Below are 20,805 nucleotides of genomic sequence, written 5' to 3'. Positions count from 1 at the left end.
TCCCAGGGGAGTTGGGGGCGGGGGGGTTGGGGGGAGGGAGGAAGGGCCCGAGGATGAGGATGGAAGAGAGTGGAAGGAGCCCAGCGGGGGGAAAGGAGGCGGGTGTGGGAGAGGCAGAGAGCGGACGGTTGGAGGAGGGGCAGGAGATCCCAGGGAGAGGCAGTGTGTACCATTTACAAGATGCACTGCAGCAATGCACCAAGGCTCCTTAGACAGCACCTTCCAAACCCGCAACCTCTACCAACTAGAAGGACAAGGGCAGCAAATACATGGGAGCACCACCACCTGCAAGTTCCCCTCCAAGTCACACACCATCCTGTCTTGGAACTATATCGCCGTTACTTCACTGTTGCTGGGTCAAAATCCTGGAACTTCCTTCCTAACAGCACTGTGGGTGTACCTACCCCAAATGGACTGCAGCGGTTCAAGAAGGCAACTCACCACCACCTTCTCAAGGGCAATTAGGGATGGGCAATAAATACTGGCCTGGCCAGCAACGGCCACATCCCATGAATGAATTTTTAAAAAAGAGGGGATTGGGATGGGGGAGCTGGGTGCCTCAACATAGACAGTATAGTGCCTGGAGCATGGTGAGTGGGAGATGAGAAGCAGTTTCCATCATTGTAAAGAAATTCCTTGCACAGAACAGGAAACCAGCTTAGCACTAAAACTGAGACAGAAACCATTTAAAGTGCATCAGCTGTGGCTCAGTTAGTAGCACTCTTGCCTCGGAGCACAGAAATCCCGGCTGACACTGCACTGCAGTACTGAGGGAGCCCTGCACTATCGGAGGGTCAGTACTGAGGGAGCCCTGCACTATCGGAGGGTCAGTACTGAGGGAGCCCTGCACTGTCGGAGGGTCAGTACTGAGGGAGCCCTGCACTATCGGAGGGTCAGTACTGAGGGAGCCCTGCACTATCGGAGGGTCAGTACTGAGGGAGCCCTGCACTGTCGGTCAGTACTGAGGGAGCCCTGCACTGTCGGAGGGTCAGTACTGAGGGAGCCCTGCACTGTCGGAGGGTCAGTACTGAGGGAGCCCTGCACTGTCGGAGGGTCAGTACTGAGGGAGCCCTGCACTGTCGGAGGGTCAGTACTGAGGGAGCCCTGCACTATCGGAGGGTCAGTACTGAGGGAGCCCTGCACTGTCGGTCAGTACTGAGGGAGCCCTGCACTGTCGGAGGGTCAGTACTGAGGGAGCCCTGCACTGTCGGAGGGTCAGTACTGAGGGAGCCCTGCACTGTCGGAGGGTCAGTACTGAGGGAGCCCTGCACTGTCGGAGGGTCAGTGCTGAGGGAGTCCTGCACTGTCAGAGGGTCAGTACTGAGGGAGCCCTGCACTATCGGAGGGTCAGTACTGAGGGAGCCCTGCACTGTCGGAGGGTCAGTACTGAGGGAGCCCTGCACTGTCGGAGGGTCAGTACTGAGGGAGTCCTGCACTGTCGGAGGGTCAGTACTGAGGGAGTCCTGCACTGTCGGAGGGTCAGTACTGAGGGAGCCCTGCACTGTCGGAGGGTCAGTACTGAGGGAGCCCTGCACTGTCGGAGGGTCAGTACTGAGGGAGCGCTGCACTGTCGGAGGGTCAGTACTGAGGGAGCCCTGCACTTTTGGAGGGTCAGTACTGAGGGAGTGCCACACTGTCAGTGGGGCAGTACTGAGGGAGCGCCGCACTGTCGGAGGTGCAGTACTGAGGGAGCGCCGCACTGTCGGAGGTGCAGTACTGAGGGAGCGCCGCACTGTCGGAGGGGCAGTACTGAGGGAGTGCTGCACTGTCAGAGGGGCATAATTGAGGGAGCACTGCATTGTCGGAGGGTCAGTACTGAGGGAGCCCTGCACTGTCGGAGGGTCAGTACTGAGGGAGCGCTGCACTGTCGGAGGGTCAGTACTGAGGGAGCCCTGCACTGTCGGAGGGTCATTACGAAGGGAATGCTGGAGTGTCAGAAGTCAGTACTGAAGGAGCAAAACACTGTCGGTGGCAGTACTGAGGGAGCCCTGCACTTTTGGAGGGTCAGTACTGAGGGAGTGCCACACTGTCAGTGGGGCAGTACTGAGGGAGCGCCGCACTGTCGGAGGTGCAGTACTGAGGGAGCACCGCACTGTCGGAGGTGCAGTACTGAGGGAGTGCTGCACTGTCAGAGGTGCAGTACTGAGGGAGTGCTGCACTGTCAGAGGGCATAATTGAGGGAGCGCCGCACTGTCAGTGGGGCAGTACCGATGGAGTGCTGCACTGTCGGAGGTGTCATCTTTTGACTGAGATGTGAAACGGAGGCTGCGTCTACTCTCCAAGGAAGACATAAACATCCTCTCATACTATTTTGAAGAAATGCAGGGGAGTTCTCCCTGGTGTTGTGGCCAATATTTATCTCTCAATCAACATCATGTAAAGAACAGATTATCTGGTCATTATCACATTGCTGTTTGTGGGATCTTGTGTGTGCAAATTGACAGTTGCGTTTCCTACTTTATAACAGTGACTACACTTCAAAAATACTTAATTGATTGTAAAGCGCTTTGGGACATCATGAGGTCATGAAAGGTGCTATAGAAATGCAAATTTTCCTTTTCTTCCTTCAACACTTGCAGTTGGGCTGGTTAGCAGTGTCTGAGAGCCATCACTTACATGGGGAGCACAGCGGGTTGGCAGCATAGAAGTTTGGGAACAGCATTCCTTCTGCAGCCATTCGGTCCAAGTTTGGAGTCTCTCTGGAAGGTTCCCCGAATACACCAAGGTCCCCCCAGCCCATCTGCAGACAGCCAGAGAGAAAGTAGCTGAATTTCCTGCCTTCACCATCTGATCCCTCAAAGTTTACTTAAACAAAAGGCTCTAAGTTTCAGGTTTAGGAATCTGTGCATAAGTGAGTCAGCAAAGAATGGACTGAAGAGAGAGAGGCGAGAGAGAGGCGTGAGCGCGCAGGAGAGAGAGAGATGCGGGAGCGCAGGAGAGAGAAAGAGGTGGGAGCACAGGAGAGAGAGAGAGAGGCGGGAGCGCAGGAGAGAGAGAGAGAGGTGGGAGCACAGGAGAGAGACAGAGAGAGAGAGAGAGATGGGAGAGCAGGAGAACGAGAGAGAGGCGGGAGCGCGCAGAGGAGAGAGAGACGGGTGCGCGCAGAGGTAGGGAGAGAGACGGGAGCGCGCAGAGGAGAGAGAGACGGGAGCACGCAGAGGTAGGGAGAGAGACGGGAGCGCGCAGAGGAGAGAGAGACGGGAGCACGCAGAGGAGAGAGAGAGACGGGAGCGCGCAGAGAGAGAGAGAGAGGGGAGCGCGCAGAGGAGAGAGAGACGGGAGCGCGCAGAGGAGAGAGAGACGGGAGCACGCAGAGGGAGAGAGAGAGACGGGAGCGCGCAGAGGGAGAGAGAGAGACGGGAGCGCGCAGAGGGAGAGAGAGAGACGGGAGCGCGCAGAGGGAGAGAGAGAGACGGGAGCGCGCAGAGGGAGAGAGAGAGACGGGAGCGCGCAGAGGAGAGTGACGGGAGCGCGCAGAGGAGGGAGAGACGGGAGCGCGCAGAGGAGGGAGAGACGGGAGCGCGCAGAGGAAGAGAGAGAGACGGGAGCGCGCAGAGGAGAGAGAGACGGGAGCGCGCAGAGGAAGAGAGAGAGACGGGAGCGCGCAGAGGGAGAGAGAGAGACGGGAGCGCGCAGAGGGAGAGAGAGAGACGGGAGCGCGCAGAGGGAGAGAGAGAGACGGGAGCGAGCAGAGGAGAGAGAGACGGGAGCGCGCAGAGGGAGAGGGAGACGGGAGCGCGCAGGTGAGAGAGAGAGACGGGAGCGCGCAGAGGAGAGAGAGACGGGAGCGCGCAGGGGAGAGAGAGAGACGGGAGCGCGCAGAGGAGAGAGAGATGGGAGCGCGCAGAGGGAGAGAGAGACGGGAGCACGCAGAGGGAGAGAGAGAGACGGGAGCGCGCAGAGGGAGAGAGAGACGGGAGCGCGCAGAGGGAGAGAGAGACGGGAGCGCACAGAGGGAGAGAGAGAGACGGGAGCGCGCAGAGGAGAGAGAGAGGGAGACGGAACGCGCAGAGGGAGAGAGAGACGGGAGCGCGCAGAGGGAGAGAGAGAGACGGGAGCGCGCAGAGGAAAGCGAGACTGGAGCGCGCAGAGGAGAGAGAGAGACGGGAGCGCGCAGAGGAGAGAGAGACGGGAGCGCGCAGAGGGAGAGAGAGAGACGGGAGCGCGCAGAGGAGAGCGAGACGGGAGCGCGCAGAGGAGAGAGAGAGACGGGAGCGCGCAGAGGAGAGAGAGACGGGAGCGCGCAGAGGAGAGAGAGAGACGGGAGCGCGCAGAGGGAGAGAGAGTGACGTGAGCGCGCAGAGGAGAGAGAGACGGGAGCGCGCAGAGGAGAGAGAGACGGGAGCGCGCAGAGGAAGAGAGAGAGACGGGAGCGAGCAGAGGAGAGAGAGACGGGAGCGCGCAGAGGGAGAGGGAGACGGGAGCGCGCCGGGGAGAGAGAGAGACGGGAGCGCGCAGAGGAGAGAGAGACGGAAGCGTGCAGGGGAGAGAGAGAGACGGGAGCGCGCAGAGGAAGAGAGAGAGACGGGAGCGAGCAGAGGAGAGAGAGACGGGAGCGCGCAGAGGGAGAGGGAGACGGGAGCGCGCCGGGGAGAGAGAGAGACGGGAGCGCGCAGAGGAGAGAGAGACGGGAGCGCGCAGAGGGAGAGAGAGAGACGGGAGCGCGCAGAGGAGAGCGAGACGGGAGCGCGCAGAGGAGAGAGAGAGACGGGAGCGCGCAGAGGGAGAGAGAGAGGGGAGCGCGCAGAGGAGAGAGAGACGGGAGCGCGCAGAGGGAGAGAGAGACGGGAGCGCGCAGAGGGAGAGAGAGAGACGGGAGCGCGCAGAGCAGAGAGAGTGACGGGAGCGCACAGAGGAGAGAGAGACGGGAGCGCGCAGAGGGAGAGGGAGACGGGAGCGCGCAGGGGAGAGAGAGAGACGGGAGCGCGCAGAGGAGAGAGAGACGGGAGCGCGCAGGGGAGAGAGAGAGACGGGAGCGCGCAGAGGAGAGAGAGACGGGGCGCGCAGAGGGAGAGAGAGACGGGAGCGCGCAGAGGGAGAGAGAGAGACGGGAGCGCGCAGAGGGAGAGAGAGAGACGGGAGCGCGCAGAGGAGAGAGAGAGGGAGACGGAACGCGCAGAGGGAGAGAGAGACGGGAGCGCGCAGAGGGAGAGAGAGAGACGGGAGCGCGCAGAGGAGAGACTGAGACGGGAGCGCGCAGAGGAGAGACTGAGACGGGAGCGCGCAGAGGGAGAGAGAGACGGGAGCGCGCAGAGGAGAAAGAGACGGGAGCGCGCAGAGGGAGAGAGAGAGACGGGAGCGCGCAGAGGGAGAGAGAGAGACGGGAGCGCGCAGAGGAGAGCGAGACGGGAGCGCGCAGAGGAGAGAGTGGGACGGGAGCGCGCAGAGGGAGAGAGAGACGGGAGCGCGCAGAGGAGAGAGAGACGGGAGCGCGCAGAGGAGAGAGAGGGAGACGGGAGCGCGCAGAGGAGAGAGAGAGACGGGAGCGCGCAGAGGAGAGAGAGACGGGAGCGCGCAGAGGGAGAGAGAGTGACGGGAGCGCGCAGAGGGAGAGAGAGACGGGAGCGCGCAGAGGAGAGAGAGAGGGAAACGGGAGCGCGCAGAGGGAGAGAGAGAGACGGGAGCGCGCAGAGGGAGAGAGAGAGACGGGAGCGCGCAGAGGAGAGAGACGGGAGCGCGCAGAGGGAGAGAGAGTGACGGGAGTGCGCAGAGGAGAGAGAGAGGGAGACGGGAGCGCGCGGAGGGAGAGAGAGAGACGGGAGCGCGCGGAGGGAGAGAGAGAGAGAGACGGGAGCGCGCGGAGGGAGAGAGAGAGACGGGAGCGCGCAGAGGAAGAGAGAGAGACGGGAGCGAGCAGAGGAGAGAGAGACGGGAGCGCGCAGAGGAGAGAGAGACGGGAGCGCGCAGAGGAGAGAGAGACGGGAGCGCGCAGGGGAGTGAGAGAGACGGGAGCGCGCAGAGGAGAGAGAGACGGGAGCGCGCAGAGGGAGAGAGAGACGGGAGCGCGCAGAGGGAGAGAGAGAGACGGGCGCGCGCAGAGCAGAGAGAGAAGGAGACGGAATGCGCAGAGGGAGAGAGAGACGGGAGAGCGCAGAGGGAGAGAGAGAGACGGGAGCGCGCAGAGGAGAGCGAGACGGGAGCGCGCAGAGGAGAGAGAGAGACGGGAGCGCGCAGAGGGAGAGAGAGAGGGGAGCGCGCAGAGGAGAGCGAGACGGGAGCGCGCAGAGGAGAGCGAGACGGGAGCGCGCAGAGGAGAGAGAGAGACGGGAGCGCGCAGAGGAGAGAGAGACGGGAGCGCGCAGAGGAGAGAGAGAGACGGGTGCGGGCAGAGGGAGAGAGAGTGACGTGAGCGCGCAGAGGAGAGAGAGACGGGAGCGCGCAGAGGAGAGAGAGACGGGAGCGCGCAGAGGAAGAGAGAGAGACGGGAGCGAGCAGAGGAGAGAGAGACGGGAGCGCGCAGAGGGAGAGGGAGACGGGAGCGCGCCGGGGAGAGAGAGAGACGGGAGCGCGCAGAGGAGAGAGAGACGGAAGCGCGCAGGGGAGAGAGAGAGACGGGAGCGCGCAGAGGAGAGAGAGGGAGACGGAACGCGCAGAGGGAGAGAGAGACGGGAGCGCGCAGAGGGAGAGAGAGAGACGGGAGCGCGCAGAGGGAGAGAGAGAGACGGGAGCGCGCAGAGGAGAGAGAGAGACGGGAGCGCGCAGAGGGAGAGAGAGAGGGGAGCGCGCAGAGGAGAGAGAGACGGGAGCGCGCAGAGGGAGAGAGAGACGGGAGCGCGCAGAGGGAGAGAGAGAGACGGGAGCACGCAGAGCAGAGAGAGTGACGGGAGCGCACAGAGGAGAGAGAGACGGGAGCGCGCAGAGGAAGAGAGAGAGACGGGAGCGAGCAGAGGAGAGAGAGACGGGAGCGCGCAGAGGGAGAGGGAGACGGGAGCGCGCAGGGGAGAGAGAGAGACGGGAGCGCGCAGAGGAGAGAGAGACGGGAGCGCGCAGGGGAGAGAGAGAGACGGGAGCGCGCAGAGGAGAGAGAGACGGGAGCGCGCAGAGGGAAAGAGAGACGGGAGCGCGCAGAGGGAGAGAGAGAGACGGGAGCGCGCAGAGGAGAGAGAGAGGGAGACGGAACGCGCAGAGGGAGAGAGAGACGAGAGCGCGCAGAGGGAGAGAGAGAGACGGGAGCGCGCAGAGGAGAGACTGAGACGGGAGCGCGCTGAGGAGAGACTGAGACGGGAGCGCGCAGAGGGAGAGAGAGACGGGAGCGCGCAGAGGAGAGAGAGACGGGAGCGCGCAGAGGGAGAGAGAGAGACGGGAGCGCGCAGAGGAGAGCGAGACGGGAGCGCGCAGAGGAGAGAGTGGGACGGGAGCGCGCAGAGGGAGAGAGAGACGGGAGCGCGCAGAGGAGAGAGAGACGGGAGCGCGCAGAGGAGAGAGAGAGACGAGAGCGCGCAGAGGAGAGAGAGGGAGACGGGAGCGCGCAGAGGAGAGAGAGAGACGGGAGCGCGCAGAGGAGAGAGTGGGACGGGAGCGCGCAGAGGGAGAGAGAGACGGGAGCGCGCAGAGGAGAGAGAGACGGGAGCGCGCAGAGGAGAGAGAGAGACGGGAGCGCGCAGAGGGAGAGAGAGACGGGAGCGCGCAGAGGAGAGAGAGAGGGAGACGGGAGCGCGCAGAGGGAGAGAGAGAGACGGGAGCGCGCAGAGGAGAGAGACGGGAGCGCGCAGAGGGAGAGAGAGTGACGGGTGCGCGCAGAGGAGAGAGAGAGGGAGACGGGAGCGCGCGGAGGGAGAGAGAGAGACGGGAGCGCGCGGAGGGAGAGAGAGAGAGAGACGGGAGCGCGCGGAGGGAGAGAGAGAGACGGGAGCGCGCAGAGGAAGAGAGAGAGACGGGAGCGAGCAGAGGAGAGAGAGACGGGAGCGCGCAGAGGAGAGAGAGACGGGAGCGCGCAGAGGGAGAGGGAGACGGGAGCGCGCCGGGGAGAGAGAGAGACGGGAGCGCGCAGAGGAGAGAGAGACGGGAGCGCGCAGGGGAGAGAGAGAGAGTGACGGGAGCGCGCAGAGGAGAGAGAGACGGGAGCGCGCAGAGGGAGAGAGAGACGGGAGCGCGCAGAGGGAGAGAGAGAGACGGGCGCGCGCAGAGGGAGAGAGAGAGACGGGCGCGCGCAGAGGAGAGAGAGAGGGAGACGGAATGCGCAGAGGGAGAGAGAGACGGGAGAGCGCAGAGGGAGAGAGAGAGACGGGAGCGTGCAGAGGAGAGCGAGACGGAGAGCGCGCAGAGGAGAGAGAGAGTCGGGAGCGCGCAGAGGGAGAGAGAGAGGGGAGCGCGCAGAGAAGAGAGAGACGGGAGCGCGCAGAGGAGAGAGAGACGGGGAGCGCGCAGAGGGAGAGAGAGAGACGGGAGCGCACAGAGGGGGAGAGAGAGACGGGAGCGCGCAGAGGAGAGAGAGTGACGGGAGCGCGCAGAGGAGAGAGAGACGGGAGCGCGCAGAGGAAGAGAGAGAGACGTGAGCGAGCAGAGGAGAGAGAGACGGGAGCGCGCAGAGGGAGAGGGAGACGGGAGCGCGCAGGGGAGAGAGAGAGACGGGAGCGCGCAGAGGTGAGAGAGACGGGAAGCGCGCAGGGGAGAGAGAGAGACGGGAGCGCGCAGAGGAGAGAGAGACGGGAGCGCGCAGAGGAGAGAGAGAGACGGGAGCGCGCAGAGGAGAGCGAGACGGGAGCGCGCAGAGGAGAGCGAGACGGGAGCGCGCAGAGGAGAGAGTGGGACGGGAGCGCGCAGAGGGAGAGAGAGAGGGGAGCGCACAGAGGAGAGAGAGAGACGGCAGCGCGCAGAGGAGAGAGACGGGAGCGCGCAGAGGAGAGAGAGAGACGGGAGCGCGCAGAGGAGAGAGAGTGACGGGAGCGCACAGAGGAGAGAGAGACGGGAGCGCGCAGAGGAAGAGAGAGAGACGGGAGCGAGCAGAGGAGAGAGAGACGGGAGTGCGCAGAGGGAGAGGGAGACGGGAGCGCGCAGGGGAGAGAGAGAGACGGGAGCGCGCAGAGGAGAGAGAGACGGGAGCACGCAGGGGAGAGAGAGAGACGGGAGCGCGCAGAGGAGAGAGAGACGGGAGCGCGCAGAGGGAAGAGAGAGACGGGGAGCGCGCAGAGGGAGAGAGAGAGACGGGAGCGCGCAGAGGAGAGAGAGAGGGAGACGGAACGCGCAGAGGGAGAGAGAGACGGGAGCGCGCAGAGGGAGAGAGAGAGACGGGAGCGCGCAGAGGAGAGACTGAGACGGGAGCGCGCAGAGGAGAGACTGAGACGGGAGCGCGCAGAGGGAGAGAGAGACGGGAGCGCGCAGAGGAGAGAGAGACGGGAGCGCGCAGAGGGAGAGAGAGAGATGGGAGCGCGCAGAGGAGAGCGAGACGGGAAGCGCGCAGAGGAGAGAGTGGGACGGGAGCGCGCAGAGGGAGAGAGAGACGGGAGCGCGCAGAGGAGAGAGAGACGGGAGCGCGCAGAGGAGAGAGAGAGACGGGAGCGCGCAGAGGAGAGAGAGGGAGACAGGAGCGCGCAGAGGAGAGAGAGAGACGGGAGCGCGCAGAGGAGAGAGAGACGGGAGCGCGCAGAGGGAGAGAGAGTGACGGGAGCGCGCAGAGGGAGAGAGAGACGGGGAGCGCGCAGAGGAGAGAGAGAGGGAGACGGGAGTGCGCAGAGGGAGAGAGAGAGACGGGAGCGCGCAGAGGAGAGAGACGGGAGCGCGCAGAGGGAGAGAGAGTGACGGGAGCGCTCAGAGGAGAGAGAGAGGGAGACGGGAGCGCGCGGAGGGAGAGAGAGAGACGGGAGGCGCGCGGAGGGAGAGAGAGAGAGAGACGGGAGCGCGCGGAGGGAGAGAGAGACGGGAGCGCGCAGAGGAAGAGAGAGAGACGGGAGCGAGCAGAGGAGAGAGAGACGGGAGCGCGCAGAGGGAGAGGGAGACGGGAGCGCGCCGGGGAGAGAGAGAGACGGGAGCGCGCAGAGGAGAGAGAGACGGGAGCGCGCAGGGGAGAGAGAGAGACGGTGAGCGCGCAGAGGAGAGAGAGACGGGAGCGCGCAGAGGGAGAGAGAGACGGGAGCGCGCAGAGGGAGAGAGAGAGACGGGCGCGCGCAGAGGAGAGAGAGAGGGAGACGGAATGCGCAGAGGGAGAGAGAGACGGGGAGAGCGCAGAGGGAGAGAGAGAGACGGGAGTGCGCAAAGGAGAGCGAGACGGGAGAGCGCGCAGAGGAGAGAGAGAGACGGGAGCGCGCAGAGGGAGAGAGAGAGGGGAGCGCGCAGAGGAGAGAGAGACGGGAGCGCGCAGAGAGAGAGAGACGGGAGCGCGCAGAGGGAGAGAGAGAGACGGGAGCGCACAGAGGGAGAGAGAGAGACACGAGCGCGCAGAGGAGAGAGAGTGACGGGAGCGCGCAGAGGAGAGAGGGACGGGAGCGAGCAGAGGAGAGAGAGACGGGAGCGCGCAGAGGAAGAGAGAGAGACGTGAGCGAGCAGAGGAGAGAGAGACGGGAGCGCGCAGCAGAGGGAGAGGGAGACGGAGAGCGCGCAGGGGAGAGAGAGAGACGGGATGCGCGCAGAGGAGAGAGAGACGGGAGCGCGCAGGGGAGAGAGAGAGACGGGAGCGCGCAGAGGAGAGAGAGACGGGAGCGCGCAGAGGGAGAGAGAGACGGGAGCGCGCAGAGGAGAGAGAGAGACGGGAGCGCGCAGAGGAGAGAGAGAGGGAGACGGAACGCGCAGAGGGAGAGAGAAACGGGAGCGCACAGAGGGAGAGAGAGAGACGGGAGCGCGCAGAGGAGAGAGAGTGACGGGAGCGCGCAGAGGAGAGAGAGTGACGGGAGCGAGCAGAGGAGAGAGAGACGGTGAGCGCGCAGAGGAAGAGAGAGAGACGTGAGCGAGCAGAGGAGAGAGAGACGGAGCGCGCAGAGGGAGAGGGAGACGGGAGCGCGCAGGGGAGAGAGAGAGATGGGAGCGCGCAGAGGAGAGAGAGACGGGAGCGCGCAGGGGAGAGAGAGAGACGGGAGCGTGCAGAGGAGAGAGAGACGGGAGCGCGCAGAGGGAGAGAGAGACGGGAGCACGCAGAGGGAGAGAGAGAGACGGGAGCGCGCAGAGGAGAGAAAGAGGGAGACGGAACGCGCAGAGGGAGAGAGAGACGGGAGCGCGCAGAAGGAGAGAGACGGGAGCGCGCAGAGGAGAGCGAGACGGGAGCGCGCAGAGGAGAGACTGAGACGGTGAGCGCGCAGAGGGAGAGAGACACGGGAGCGCGCAGAGGAGAGAGAGACGGTGACGGGAGCGCGCAGAGGAGAGAGACGGGAGCGCAGAGAGAGCGAGAGACGGAGCGCGCAGAGGAGAGCGAGACGGGAGCGCGCAGAGGAGAGAGTGGGACGGGGAGCGCGCAGAGGGAGAGAGAGACGGGAGCGCACAGAGGAGAGAGAGAGACGGGAGCGCGCAGAGGAGAGAGACGGGAGCGCGCAGAGGAGAGAGAGAGACGGGAGCGCGCAGAGGAGAGAGAGAGACGGGAGCACGCAGAGGGAGAGAGAGACGGGAGCGCGGCAGAGGGAGAGAGAGTGACGGGAGCGCGCAGAGGGAGAGAGAGTGACGGGAGCGCGCAGAGGGAAAGAGAGTGACGAGAGCGCGCAGAGGGAGAGAGAGACGGGAGCGCGCAGAGGGGAGAGAGAGACGGGAGCGCGCAGAGGAGAGAGAGTGACGGGAGCGCGCAGAGGGAGAGAGAGTGACGGGAGCGCGCAGAGGGAGAGAGAGACGGGAGCGCGCAGAGGAGAGAGACGGGAGCGCGCAGAGGGAGAGAGAGAGACGGGAGCGCGCAGAGGAGAGAGAGAGACGGGAGCGCGCAGAGGAGAGAGAGGGAGACAGGAGCGCGCAGAGGAGAGAGAGAGACGGTGATGCGCGCAGAGGAGAGAGAGACGGGAGCGCGCAGAGGGAGAGAGAGTGACGGGAGCGCGCAGAGGGAGAGAGAGACGGGAGCGCGCAGAGGAGAGAGAGAGGGAGACGGGAGTGCGCAGAGGGAGAGAGAGAGACGGTGAGCGCGCAGAGGAGAGAGACGGGAGCGCGCAGAGGGAGAGAGAGTGACGGGAGCGCGCAGAGGAGGAGAGAGAGGGAGACGGGAGCGCGCGGAGGGAGAGAGAGAGACGGGAGCGCGCGGAGGGAGAGAGAGAGAGAGACGGGAGCGCGCGGAGGGAGAGAGAGACGGGAGCGCGCAGAGGAAGAGAGAGAGACGGGAGCGAGCAGAGGAGAGAGAGACGGGAGCGCGCAGAGGGAGAGGGAGACGGGAGCGCGCCGGGGAGAGAGAGAGACGGGAGCGCGCAGAGGAGAGAGAGACGGGAGCGCGCAGGGGAGAGAGAGAGACGGGAGCGCGCAGAGGAGAGAGAGACGGGAGCGCGCAGAGGGAGAGAGAGACGGGAGCGCGCAGAGGGAGAGAGAGAGACGGGGCGCGCGCAGAGGAGAGAGAGAGGGAGACGGAATGCGCAGAGGGAGAGAGAGACGGGAGAGCGCAGAGGGAGAGAGAGAGACGGGAGTGCGCAAAGGAGAGCGAGACGGGAGCGCGCAGAGGAGAGAGAGAGACGGGAGCGCGCAGAGGGAGAGAGAGAGGGGAGCGCGCAGAGGAGAGAGAGACGGGAGCGCGCAGAGGAGAGAGAGACGGGAGCGCGCAGAGGGAGAGAGAGAGACGGGAGGGCGCACAGAGGGAGAGAGAGAGACACGAGCGCGCAGAGGAGAGAGAGTGACGGTGAGCGCGCAGAGGAGAGAGGGACGGGAGTGAGCAGAGGAGAGAGAGACGGGAGCGCGCAGAGGAGAGAGAGAGACGTGAGCGAGCAGAGGAGAGAGAGACTGGGAGCGCGCAGAGGGAGAGGGAGACGGGAGCGCGCAGGGGAGAGAGAGAGACGGGAGCGCGCAGAGGAGAGAGAGACGGGAGCGCGCAGGGGAGAGAGAGAGACGGGAGCGCACAGAGGAGAGAGAGACGGGAGCGCGCAGAGGGAGAGAGAGACGGGAGCGCGCAGAGGGAGAGAGAGAGACGGGAGCGCGCAGAGGAGAGAGAGAGGGAGACGGAACGCGCAGAGGAGAGGGAGACGGAACGCGCAGAGGTAGAGAGAGACGGGAGCGCACAGAGGGAGAGAGAGAGACGGGAGCGCGCAGAGGAGAGAGAGTGACGGGAGCGCGCAGAGGAGAGAGAGTGACGGGAGCGAGCAGAGGAGAGAGAGACGGGAGCGCGCAGAGGGAGAGGGAGACGGAGCGCGCAGGGGAGAGAGAGAGATGGGAGCGCGCAGAGGAGAGAGAGACGGGAGCGCGCAGGGGAGAGAGAGAGACGGGAGCGTGCAGAGGAGAGAGAGACGGGAGCGCGCAGAGGGAGAGAGAGACGGGAGCGCGCAGAGGGAGAGAGAGAGACGGGAGCGCGCAGAGGAGAGAAAGAGGGAGACGGAACGCGCAGAGGGAGAGAGAGACGGGAGCGCGCAGAAGGAGAGAGACGGGAGCGCGCAGAGGAGAGCGAGACGGGAGCGCGCAGAGGAGAGACTGAGACGGGAGCGCGCAGAGGGAGAGAGAGACGGGAGCGCGCAGAGGAGAGAGAGACGGGAGCGCGCAGAGGGAGAGAGAGAGACGGGAGCGCGCAGAGGAGAGCGAGACGGGAGCGCGCAGAGGAGAGAGTGGGACGGGAGCGCGCTGAGGGAGAGAGAGACGGGAGCGCACAGATGAGGAGAGAGAGAGACGGGAGCGCGCAGAGGAGAGAGAGAGACGGGAGCGCGCAGAGGAGAGAGAGAGACGGGAGCACGCAGAGGGAGAGAGAGACGGGAGCGCGCAGAGGGAGAGAGAGTGACGGGAGCGCGCAGAGGGAGAGAGAGTGACGGGAGCGCGCAGAGGGAAAGAGAGTGACGAGAGCGCGCAGAGGGAGAGAGAGACGGGAGCGCGCAGAGGGAGAGAGAGACGGGAGCGCGCAGAGGAGAGAGAGTGACGGGAGCGCGCAGAGGGAGAGAGAGTGACGGGAGCGCGCAGAGGGAGAGAGAGACGGGAGCGCGCAGAGGAGAGAGACGGGAGCGCGCAGAGGAGAGAGACGGGAGCGCGCAGAGGAGAGTGACGGGAGCGCGCGGAGGGAGAGAGAGAGGGTGACGGGAGCGCGCGGAGGGAGAGAGAGAGACGGGAGCGCGCAGAGGGAGAGAGAGTGACGGGAGCGCGCAGAGGGAGAGAGAGACGGGAGCGCGCAGAGGGAGAGAGAGTGACGGGAGCGCACAGAGGGAGAGAGTGTGACGGGAGCGATCAGAGGGAGAGAGACGGGAGCACGCAGAGGGAGAGAGAGTGACGGGAGCGCGCAGAGGGAGAGAGAGACGGGAGCGCGCAGAGGAGAGAGACGGGAGCGCGCAGAGGGAGAGAGAGTGACGGGAGCGCGCAGAGGGAGAGAGAGACGGGAGCGCGCAGAGGAGAGAGACGGGAGCGCGCAGAGGGAGAGAGAGTGACGGGAGCGCGCAGAGGGAGAGAGAGACGGGAGCGCGCAGAGGAGAGAGACGGGAGCGCGCAGAGGAGAGAGACGGGAGCGCGCAGAGGGAGAGAGAGAGACGGGAGCGCGCAGAGGGAGAGAGAGTGACGGGAGCGCGCAGAGGGAGAGAGAGTGACGGGAGCGCGCAGAGGGAGAGAGAGACGGGAGCGCGCAGAGGAGAGAGACGGGAGCGCGCAGAGGAGAGTGACGGGAGCGCGCGGAGGGAGAGAGAGAGGGAGACGGGAGCGCGCGGAGGGAGAGAGAGAGACGGGAGCGCGCAGAGGAGAGAGACGGGAGCGCGCAGAGGGAGAGAGAGTGACGGGAGCGCGCAGAGGGAGAGAGTGACGGGAGCGCGCAGAGGGAGAGAGTGACGGGAGCGCGCAGAGGGAGAGAGAGTGACGGGAGCGCGCAGAGGGAGAGAGAGTGACGGGAGCGCGCAGAGGGAGAGAGAGACGGGAGCACGCAGAGGAGAGAGACGGGAGCGCGCAGAGGGAGAGAGAGTGACGGGAGCGCGCAGAGGGAGAGAGAGACGGGAGTGCGCAGAGGGAGAGAGAGTGACGGGAGCGCGCAGAGGGAGAGAGAGACGGGAGCGCGCAGAGGGAGAGAGAGTGACGGGAGCGCGCTGAGGGAGAGAGAGACGGGAGCGCGCAGAGGGAGAGAGAGTGACAGGAGCGCGCAGAGGGAGAGAGAGACGGGAGCGCGCAGAGGGAGAGAGAGACGGGAGCGCGCAGAGGGAGAGAGAGACGGGAGCGCGCAGAGGGAGAGAGAGAGACGGGAGCGCGCAGAGGGAGAGAGAGACGGGAGCGCGCAGAGGGAGAGAGAGTGACGGGAGCGCGCAGAGGGAGAGAGAGTGACGGGAGCGCGCAGAGGGAGAGAGAGACGGGAGCGCGCAGAGGGAGAGAGAGTGACGGGAACGCGCAGAGGGAGAGAGAGACGGGAGCGCGCAGAGGGAGAGAGAGACGGGAGCGCGCAGAGGGAGAGAGAGAGACGGGAGCGCGCAGAGGGAGAGAGAGACGGGAGCGCGCAGAGGGAGAGAGAGAGACGGGAGCGCGCAGAGGGAGAGAGAGACGGGAGCGCGCAGAGGGAGAGAGAGTGACGGGAGCGCGCAGAGGGAGAGAGAACGGGAGCGCGCAGAGGGAGAGAGAGTGACGGGAGCGCGCAGAGGGAGAGAGAGTGACGGGAGCACGCAGAGGGAGAGAGAGTGACGGGTGCGCGCAGAGGGAGAGAGAGACGGGAGCGCGCAGAGGGAGAGAGTGTGACGGGAGCGCGCAGAGGGAGAGAGTGACGGGAGCGCACAGAGGGAGAGAGAGACGGGAGCGCGCAGAGGGAGAGAGAGACGGGAGCGCGCAGAGGGAGAGAGAGAGACGGGAGCGCGCAGAGGGAGAGAGAGAGACGGGAGCGCGCAGAGGGAGAGAGAGAGACGGGAGCGCGCAGAGGGGGAGAGAGAGACGGGAGCGCGCAGAGGGAGAGAGAGAGACGGGAGCGCGCAGAGGGAGAGAGAGAGACGGGAGCGCGCAGAGGGAGAGAGAGAGACGGGAGCGCGCAGAGGGAGAGAGAGAGACGGGAGCGCGCAGAGGGAGAGAGAGAGACGGGAGCGCGCAGAGGGAGAGAGAGAGACGGGAGCGCACAGAGGAGAGTGACGGGAGCGCGCAGAGGGAGAGAGAGAGACGGGAGCGCGCAGAGGGAGAGAAAGAGACGGGAGCGCGCAGAGGGAGAGAGAGACGGGAGCGCGCAGAGGGAGAGAGAGAGACGGGAGCGCGCAGAGGGAGAGAGAGACGGGAGCGCGCAGAGGGAGAGAGAGAGACGGGAGCGCGCAGAGGGAGAGAGAGAGACGGGAGCGCGCAGAGGGAGAGAGAGAGACGGGAGCGCGCAGAGGGAGAGAGAGAGACGGGAGCGCGCAGAGGGAGACGGGAGCGCGCAGAGGAGAGAGACGGGAGCGCGCAGAGGGAGAGAGACGGGAGCGCGCAGGGGAGTGAGAGAGACGGGAGCGCGCAGAGGGAGAGAGACGGGAGCGCGCAGAGGAGAGAGACGGGAGCGCGCGGAGGGAGAGAGAGACGGGAGCGCGCAGAGGGAGAGAGGGGAGACGGGAGCGCGCAGAGGAGAGAGAGTGACGGGAGCGCGCAGAGGAGAGAGAGTGACGGGAGCGCGCAGAGGAGAGAGACGGGAGCGCGCAGAGGAGAGAGAGAGACGGGAGCGCGCAGAGGAGAGAGAGTGACGGGAGCGCGCAGAGGAGAGAGACGGGAGCGCGCGGAGGGAGAGAGAGACGGGAGCGCGCAGAGGGAGAGAGGGGAGACGGGAGCGCGCAGAGGGAGAGAGAGACGGGAGCGCGCAGAGGGAGAGAGGGGAGACGGGAGCGCGCAGAGGAGAGCGTGACGGGAGCGCGCAGAGGGAGAGCGAGTGACGGGAGCGCGCAAAGGAAGAGAGACGGGAGTACGCAGAGTGAGACAGACGGGAGCGCGCCCTGGTGCCAATCGGGAGCGCGCAGGAGAGGCCGCGCAGTTGGAAGGTGGACGAGCATGAGGAGGCGAGTGCGCGCATCGACTGTTACTCGCTCACGTCGTCCATGAAGAGGATGATGATATTGGGCGCGCTCCCGCTCCCCGGTGGCGCGCTCCCGGTTCCCGCCGCCGCGAGACACAACCCGAAAGCCAACCGCCACATCCTGGTCCCGTGACTCTGTGACCTCTGACCCCGGCACGTGAGCGGGTCAGCTGATCAGCAGCAAGATGGCGGTGTGTGTGGCCGTCATCGCCAAGGAGGTGAGTGAATAACAACAACCCGGGCAGGAGCCCGCTTATTCTCTCTCCGCCTGAAAACAAACCTCTTTCTCTAAGTTTTTGGCCATTGTCTTGATATCTTTTTAATGTGGCTGGGAGTCGGGTTTTGCTTTCTAATGTTCCTATGAAGCCCCTTGGGATGATTTATGTTCAAGGCGCTACATAAATGCAAGTTGGTGGGGAATGTGTGTGTGGTGGGAGTGCCGCCTCCCACCATTCACAGGGTGAATTTTTCTGCTGCTTTGTCGCCCTCACCGTGGCTGAGAATGATGTGATTTACTTCAATGCTGTCAGAATGAGGGGTCTTTGGAAGATGGGAGTTTATGCTGGAGACCGGCTGGGATCTGTTTGTGCAGTAACACTGGGTAATCTTTAAATTCCTTCCCTAAGTCTCTCCATCTCTTTGCCTTTAAAAACTTATTAAAAGCAGGATTACAGCATGACCTCCTTGTCAGTTAATCTCTCCTGCCCTCTGCCGTACCTCCCACTAAATCAATTTGGTAACAGGAGGTAGAAAAGTAGGAAGTGACATTAGAAGGCAGACGAAACAAAGGCGAGCATCAATCGGCTTGGAATGCAGAATATCAAGAAGATAAGGTTAAGGGCACTCTACCTGAATGCACGCAGCATTCGCAACAAGGTAGATGATTTAAAGGCCCAAATAGAGGTAAATGGATATGATCTAATTACCATAATGGAAACATGACTACAGGGTCACCAAGACTGGCGGCGCAGTGGTTAGCACCGCAGCCTCACAGCTCCAGCGACCCAGGTTCAGTTCTGGGTACTGCCTGTGCGGAGTTTGCAAGTTCTCCCTGGGGGTTTCAGCCGGGTGCTTTGGTTTCCTCCCACAGCCAAAGACTTGCAGGTTAATAGGTAAATTGGCCATTGTAAATTGCCCCTAGTGTAGGTAGGCGGTAGGAGAATTGAGGGAAGGTGGGGATGTGAGAGGGAAAAATGGGATTAATGTAGGATTAGTATAAATGGGTGGTTGATGGTCGGCACGGACTCGTTGGGTTGAAGGGCCTGTTATGGTGCTGTATCTCTCTATGACTGAGAACTTAATCAAGGATATTCAACATTTAGGAAGGATAGGTGAAAAGGAGGTGGTGTTGCGCTAATAATAAGGGATGGGATCAGTACATTAGTAAGGGAGGATCTCAGATCGGAAGAACAAAATGTGGAATCTGTTTGGGTGGAGCTAAGAAACAGCAAGGGGTAGCAAACATTGGTAGGAGTTGTTTATAGGCCACCAAACAGTAGAGATAGTGTGGGGAATGGTATTCATCAGATTAGAGAAGCATGTGGCATGGGTAATACAGTAATCATGGCTGACTTCAATCGGCATGTAGACTGGGTAAACCTAATGACCATTAATGCTGTGGAGAACGAGCTTCTGGAGTGTGTTAGGGATGGTTTTCTAGAGCAGTCCGTTGAGGAACTGACGAGAGAACAGGCTGTTTTAGATCTATTATTATGTAATGAGAAAGGGCTAATTAATTTTGTTGTCAAAGAACCTTTAGGGATGAGTGACCATAATATGATAGAATTTTACATTATGTTTGAAAGTGAGGTAGTTTGATCTGAAGCCAGGGTGTTAAATTTGAACAAAGGAAATTATGAAGGTATGAGGAGCAAATTGGCTGAGGTGGATTGGGAAAATACATTAAAAAGTGCGATGGTACATAGGCAATGGATAGTCTTTAAAAAAAAAATTATATAGTTTACAGCAACTATACATTCCTTCAAGGCACAAAAAACCCAAAAGTAAAGGCAGTCAACCGTGGATAACAAAGGAAGTTAAGAAAAGTCCTATAAAATTGCCAGAAATAGCAGTAAACCTGAGGATTGGGAGGATTTTAGAATACAGCAAAGGAGGACGAAGAAACTGATAAAGGGAGAGTAGAATATGAATGTAAGCTAGCAAAAATATAAAAACAGACTGTAAAAGCTTCGACAGGTACATAAAAAGGAAATGTTTGGCCAAGACAAATGTGGGTCCATTACAGGCAGAGTCAGGAGAATTTATAATGGGGAATAGAGAAATGGCAGAGAAGCTAAATGATTACTTTGTGTCTGTCTTCACTGAGGAAGATACAAGAAATCTCCCAGAATTAGAGATCCAATGGATTAGGGAGAATGAGGAATTGAAGGAAATTAATATTAGTAAGAAGGTCGTATTGGAGAAATTAATGGGACTGAAGGTTGATAAGTTCCCCAGGATCTGATATTCTACATCCAAGAGTGTTGAAAGAGGTAGCTGTTGAGATAGTGGATGCATTGGTGATCATCTTCCAAAATTCTATAGATTCTAGAGCGGTTCCTGCAGATTGGAAGGTTGCAAATGTCACCCCGCAATTTCAGAAGGGAGGGAGAGCGAAAACAGGGAATTACAGACCTGTTAGCCTTACATCAATCGGTACAGTAGGGGGTAATGTAGAACAGAAAGTGAGTCTGCCTGGAAGGCAGAGCAAATATAGACCTGGTAAGGCACAAGAGAAAAATGCAAGGTTGGATTGCATCTATTTCAATGCAAGGAGTCTTACTAGTAAGGCAGATGAATTGAGGGCGTTGATTAGCACATGGGATTGTGATATTGCTATCACAGAGACATGGTTGAGGGAGGGACAGGACTGGCAGCTCAATATTCCAGGGTATAGAATCTTCAGGCGTGACAGGGCAGGGGATAAAAGAGGAGGTGGCATTGCACTGTTGATCAAGGAGTCAATTACTGCAGTAAGGAGGGATGATATCTTAGGTTCCTCAAATGAGGCCATTTGGGTAGAACTTAAAAACAAACAGGGGGCCATCACTTGGCTGGGAGTGTACTACAGGCCTCCAAACAGTCAGGAAGAGATAGAGGAGCAGATATGTAGGCGAATCTCAGAGAGGTGTAAAAATAATAGGGGATTTTGACTTCCCCTATATTATCTGGGATAGTCTTAGTGCAAAAGGCTTAAAAGGGGCGGAGTTCTTAAAATGCATACAGGAGTGCTTTTTGAGCCAGTATGTAGAAAGTCCTACAAGAGAAGGGGCAGTACTGGAGCTAATCCTCGGAAATGAAGCCGGACAAGTGGTAGAAGTGTCAGTGGGGGAGCATTTCGCAGATTGTGACCATAACTCTGTAAGATTTAAGGTAGTTATGGAAAAGGACAAAGATGGACCAGAAATGAAGGTACTGAATTGGGGAAGGCCGATTGCAATATGATAAAACAGGATCTGGCCAAAGTGGACTGGGAGCAGCTACTTGTAGGAAAGTCTACATCAGGCCAGTGGGAGTCATTCAAAGAGGAAATAGTGAGAGTTCAGAGCCAACATGTACCTGTTAAGGTGAAGGGTAGGACTAACGGGCCCAGGGAACCCTGGATGTCAAGGATATAGAGGATTGGATCAGGAAAAAAAAGGAGGCTTACGGCAGATCCCAAGCGCTGAAAACAGCAGAGGCACTAGAGGAGTATAGAAAGTGTAGGGTGGCACTTAAAAAAAGTAATTAGGAGAGCGAAGAGGGGACATGAAAACACACTGGCAGGCAAATAAAGGAAAATCCCAAGGCGTTTTATAAGT

General features: G+C 61.7%; 2 protein-coding genes across 4 annotated transcripts in view; one reads left to right on the top strand and one right to left on the bottom strand.

Moving 5' to 3' along the window:
• galns (galactosamine (N-acetyl)-6-sulfatase) overlaps positions 1-17,155 on the bottom strand; it is a 216,167-nt gene extending 199,012 nt beyond the window's left edge. For all 3 annotated transcript variants that reach the window (XM_068048989.1, XM_068048991.1, XM_068048990.1), the window contains exons 1-2: positions 17,021-17,155; positions 2,617-2,740 (exon numbers count right to left, since the gene is read on the bottom strand). In XM_068048989.1, coding sequence (XP_067905090.1) covers positions 2,617-2,740; positions 17,021-17,125 — 229 coding nt within the window. In that variant the 5' untranslated portion in view covers positions 17,126-17,155. The remainder of the gene's footprint in view (positions 1-2,616; positions 2,741-17,020) is intronic.
• Positions 17,130-20,805, top strand: part of trappc2l (trafficking protein particle complex subunit 2L) — a 38,922-nt gene continuing 35,246 nt past the window's right edge. The window contains exon 1 of the mRNA XM_068048992.1: positions 17,130-17,223. Within this exon, the coding sequence (XP_067905093.1) occupies positions 17,191-17,223 (33 nt within the window). The 5' untranslated portion in view covers positions 17,130-17,190. The remainder of the gene's footprint in view (positions 17,224-20,805) is intronic.

The sequence above is a fragment of the Heterodontus francisci genome, chromosome 17 (assembly GCF_036365525.1).
Source record: "Heterodontus francisci isolate sHetFra1 chromosome 17, sHetFra1.hap1, whole genome shotgun sequence".
Lineage (NCBI taxonomy): Eukaryota > Metazoa > Chordata > Chondrichthyes > Heterodontiformes > Heterodontidae > Heterodontus > Heterodontus francisci.
The sequence above is the reverse complement of the archived record's forward strand: the minus strand, read 5'-3'. Positions and strand labels throughout refer to the sequence as shown.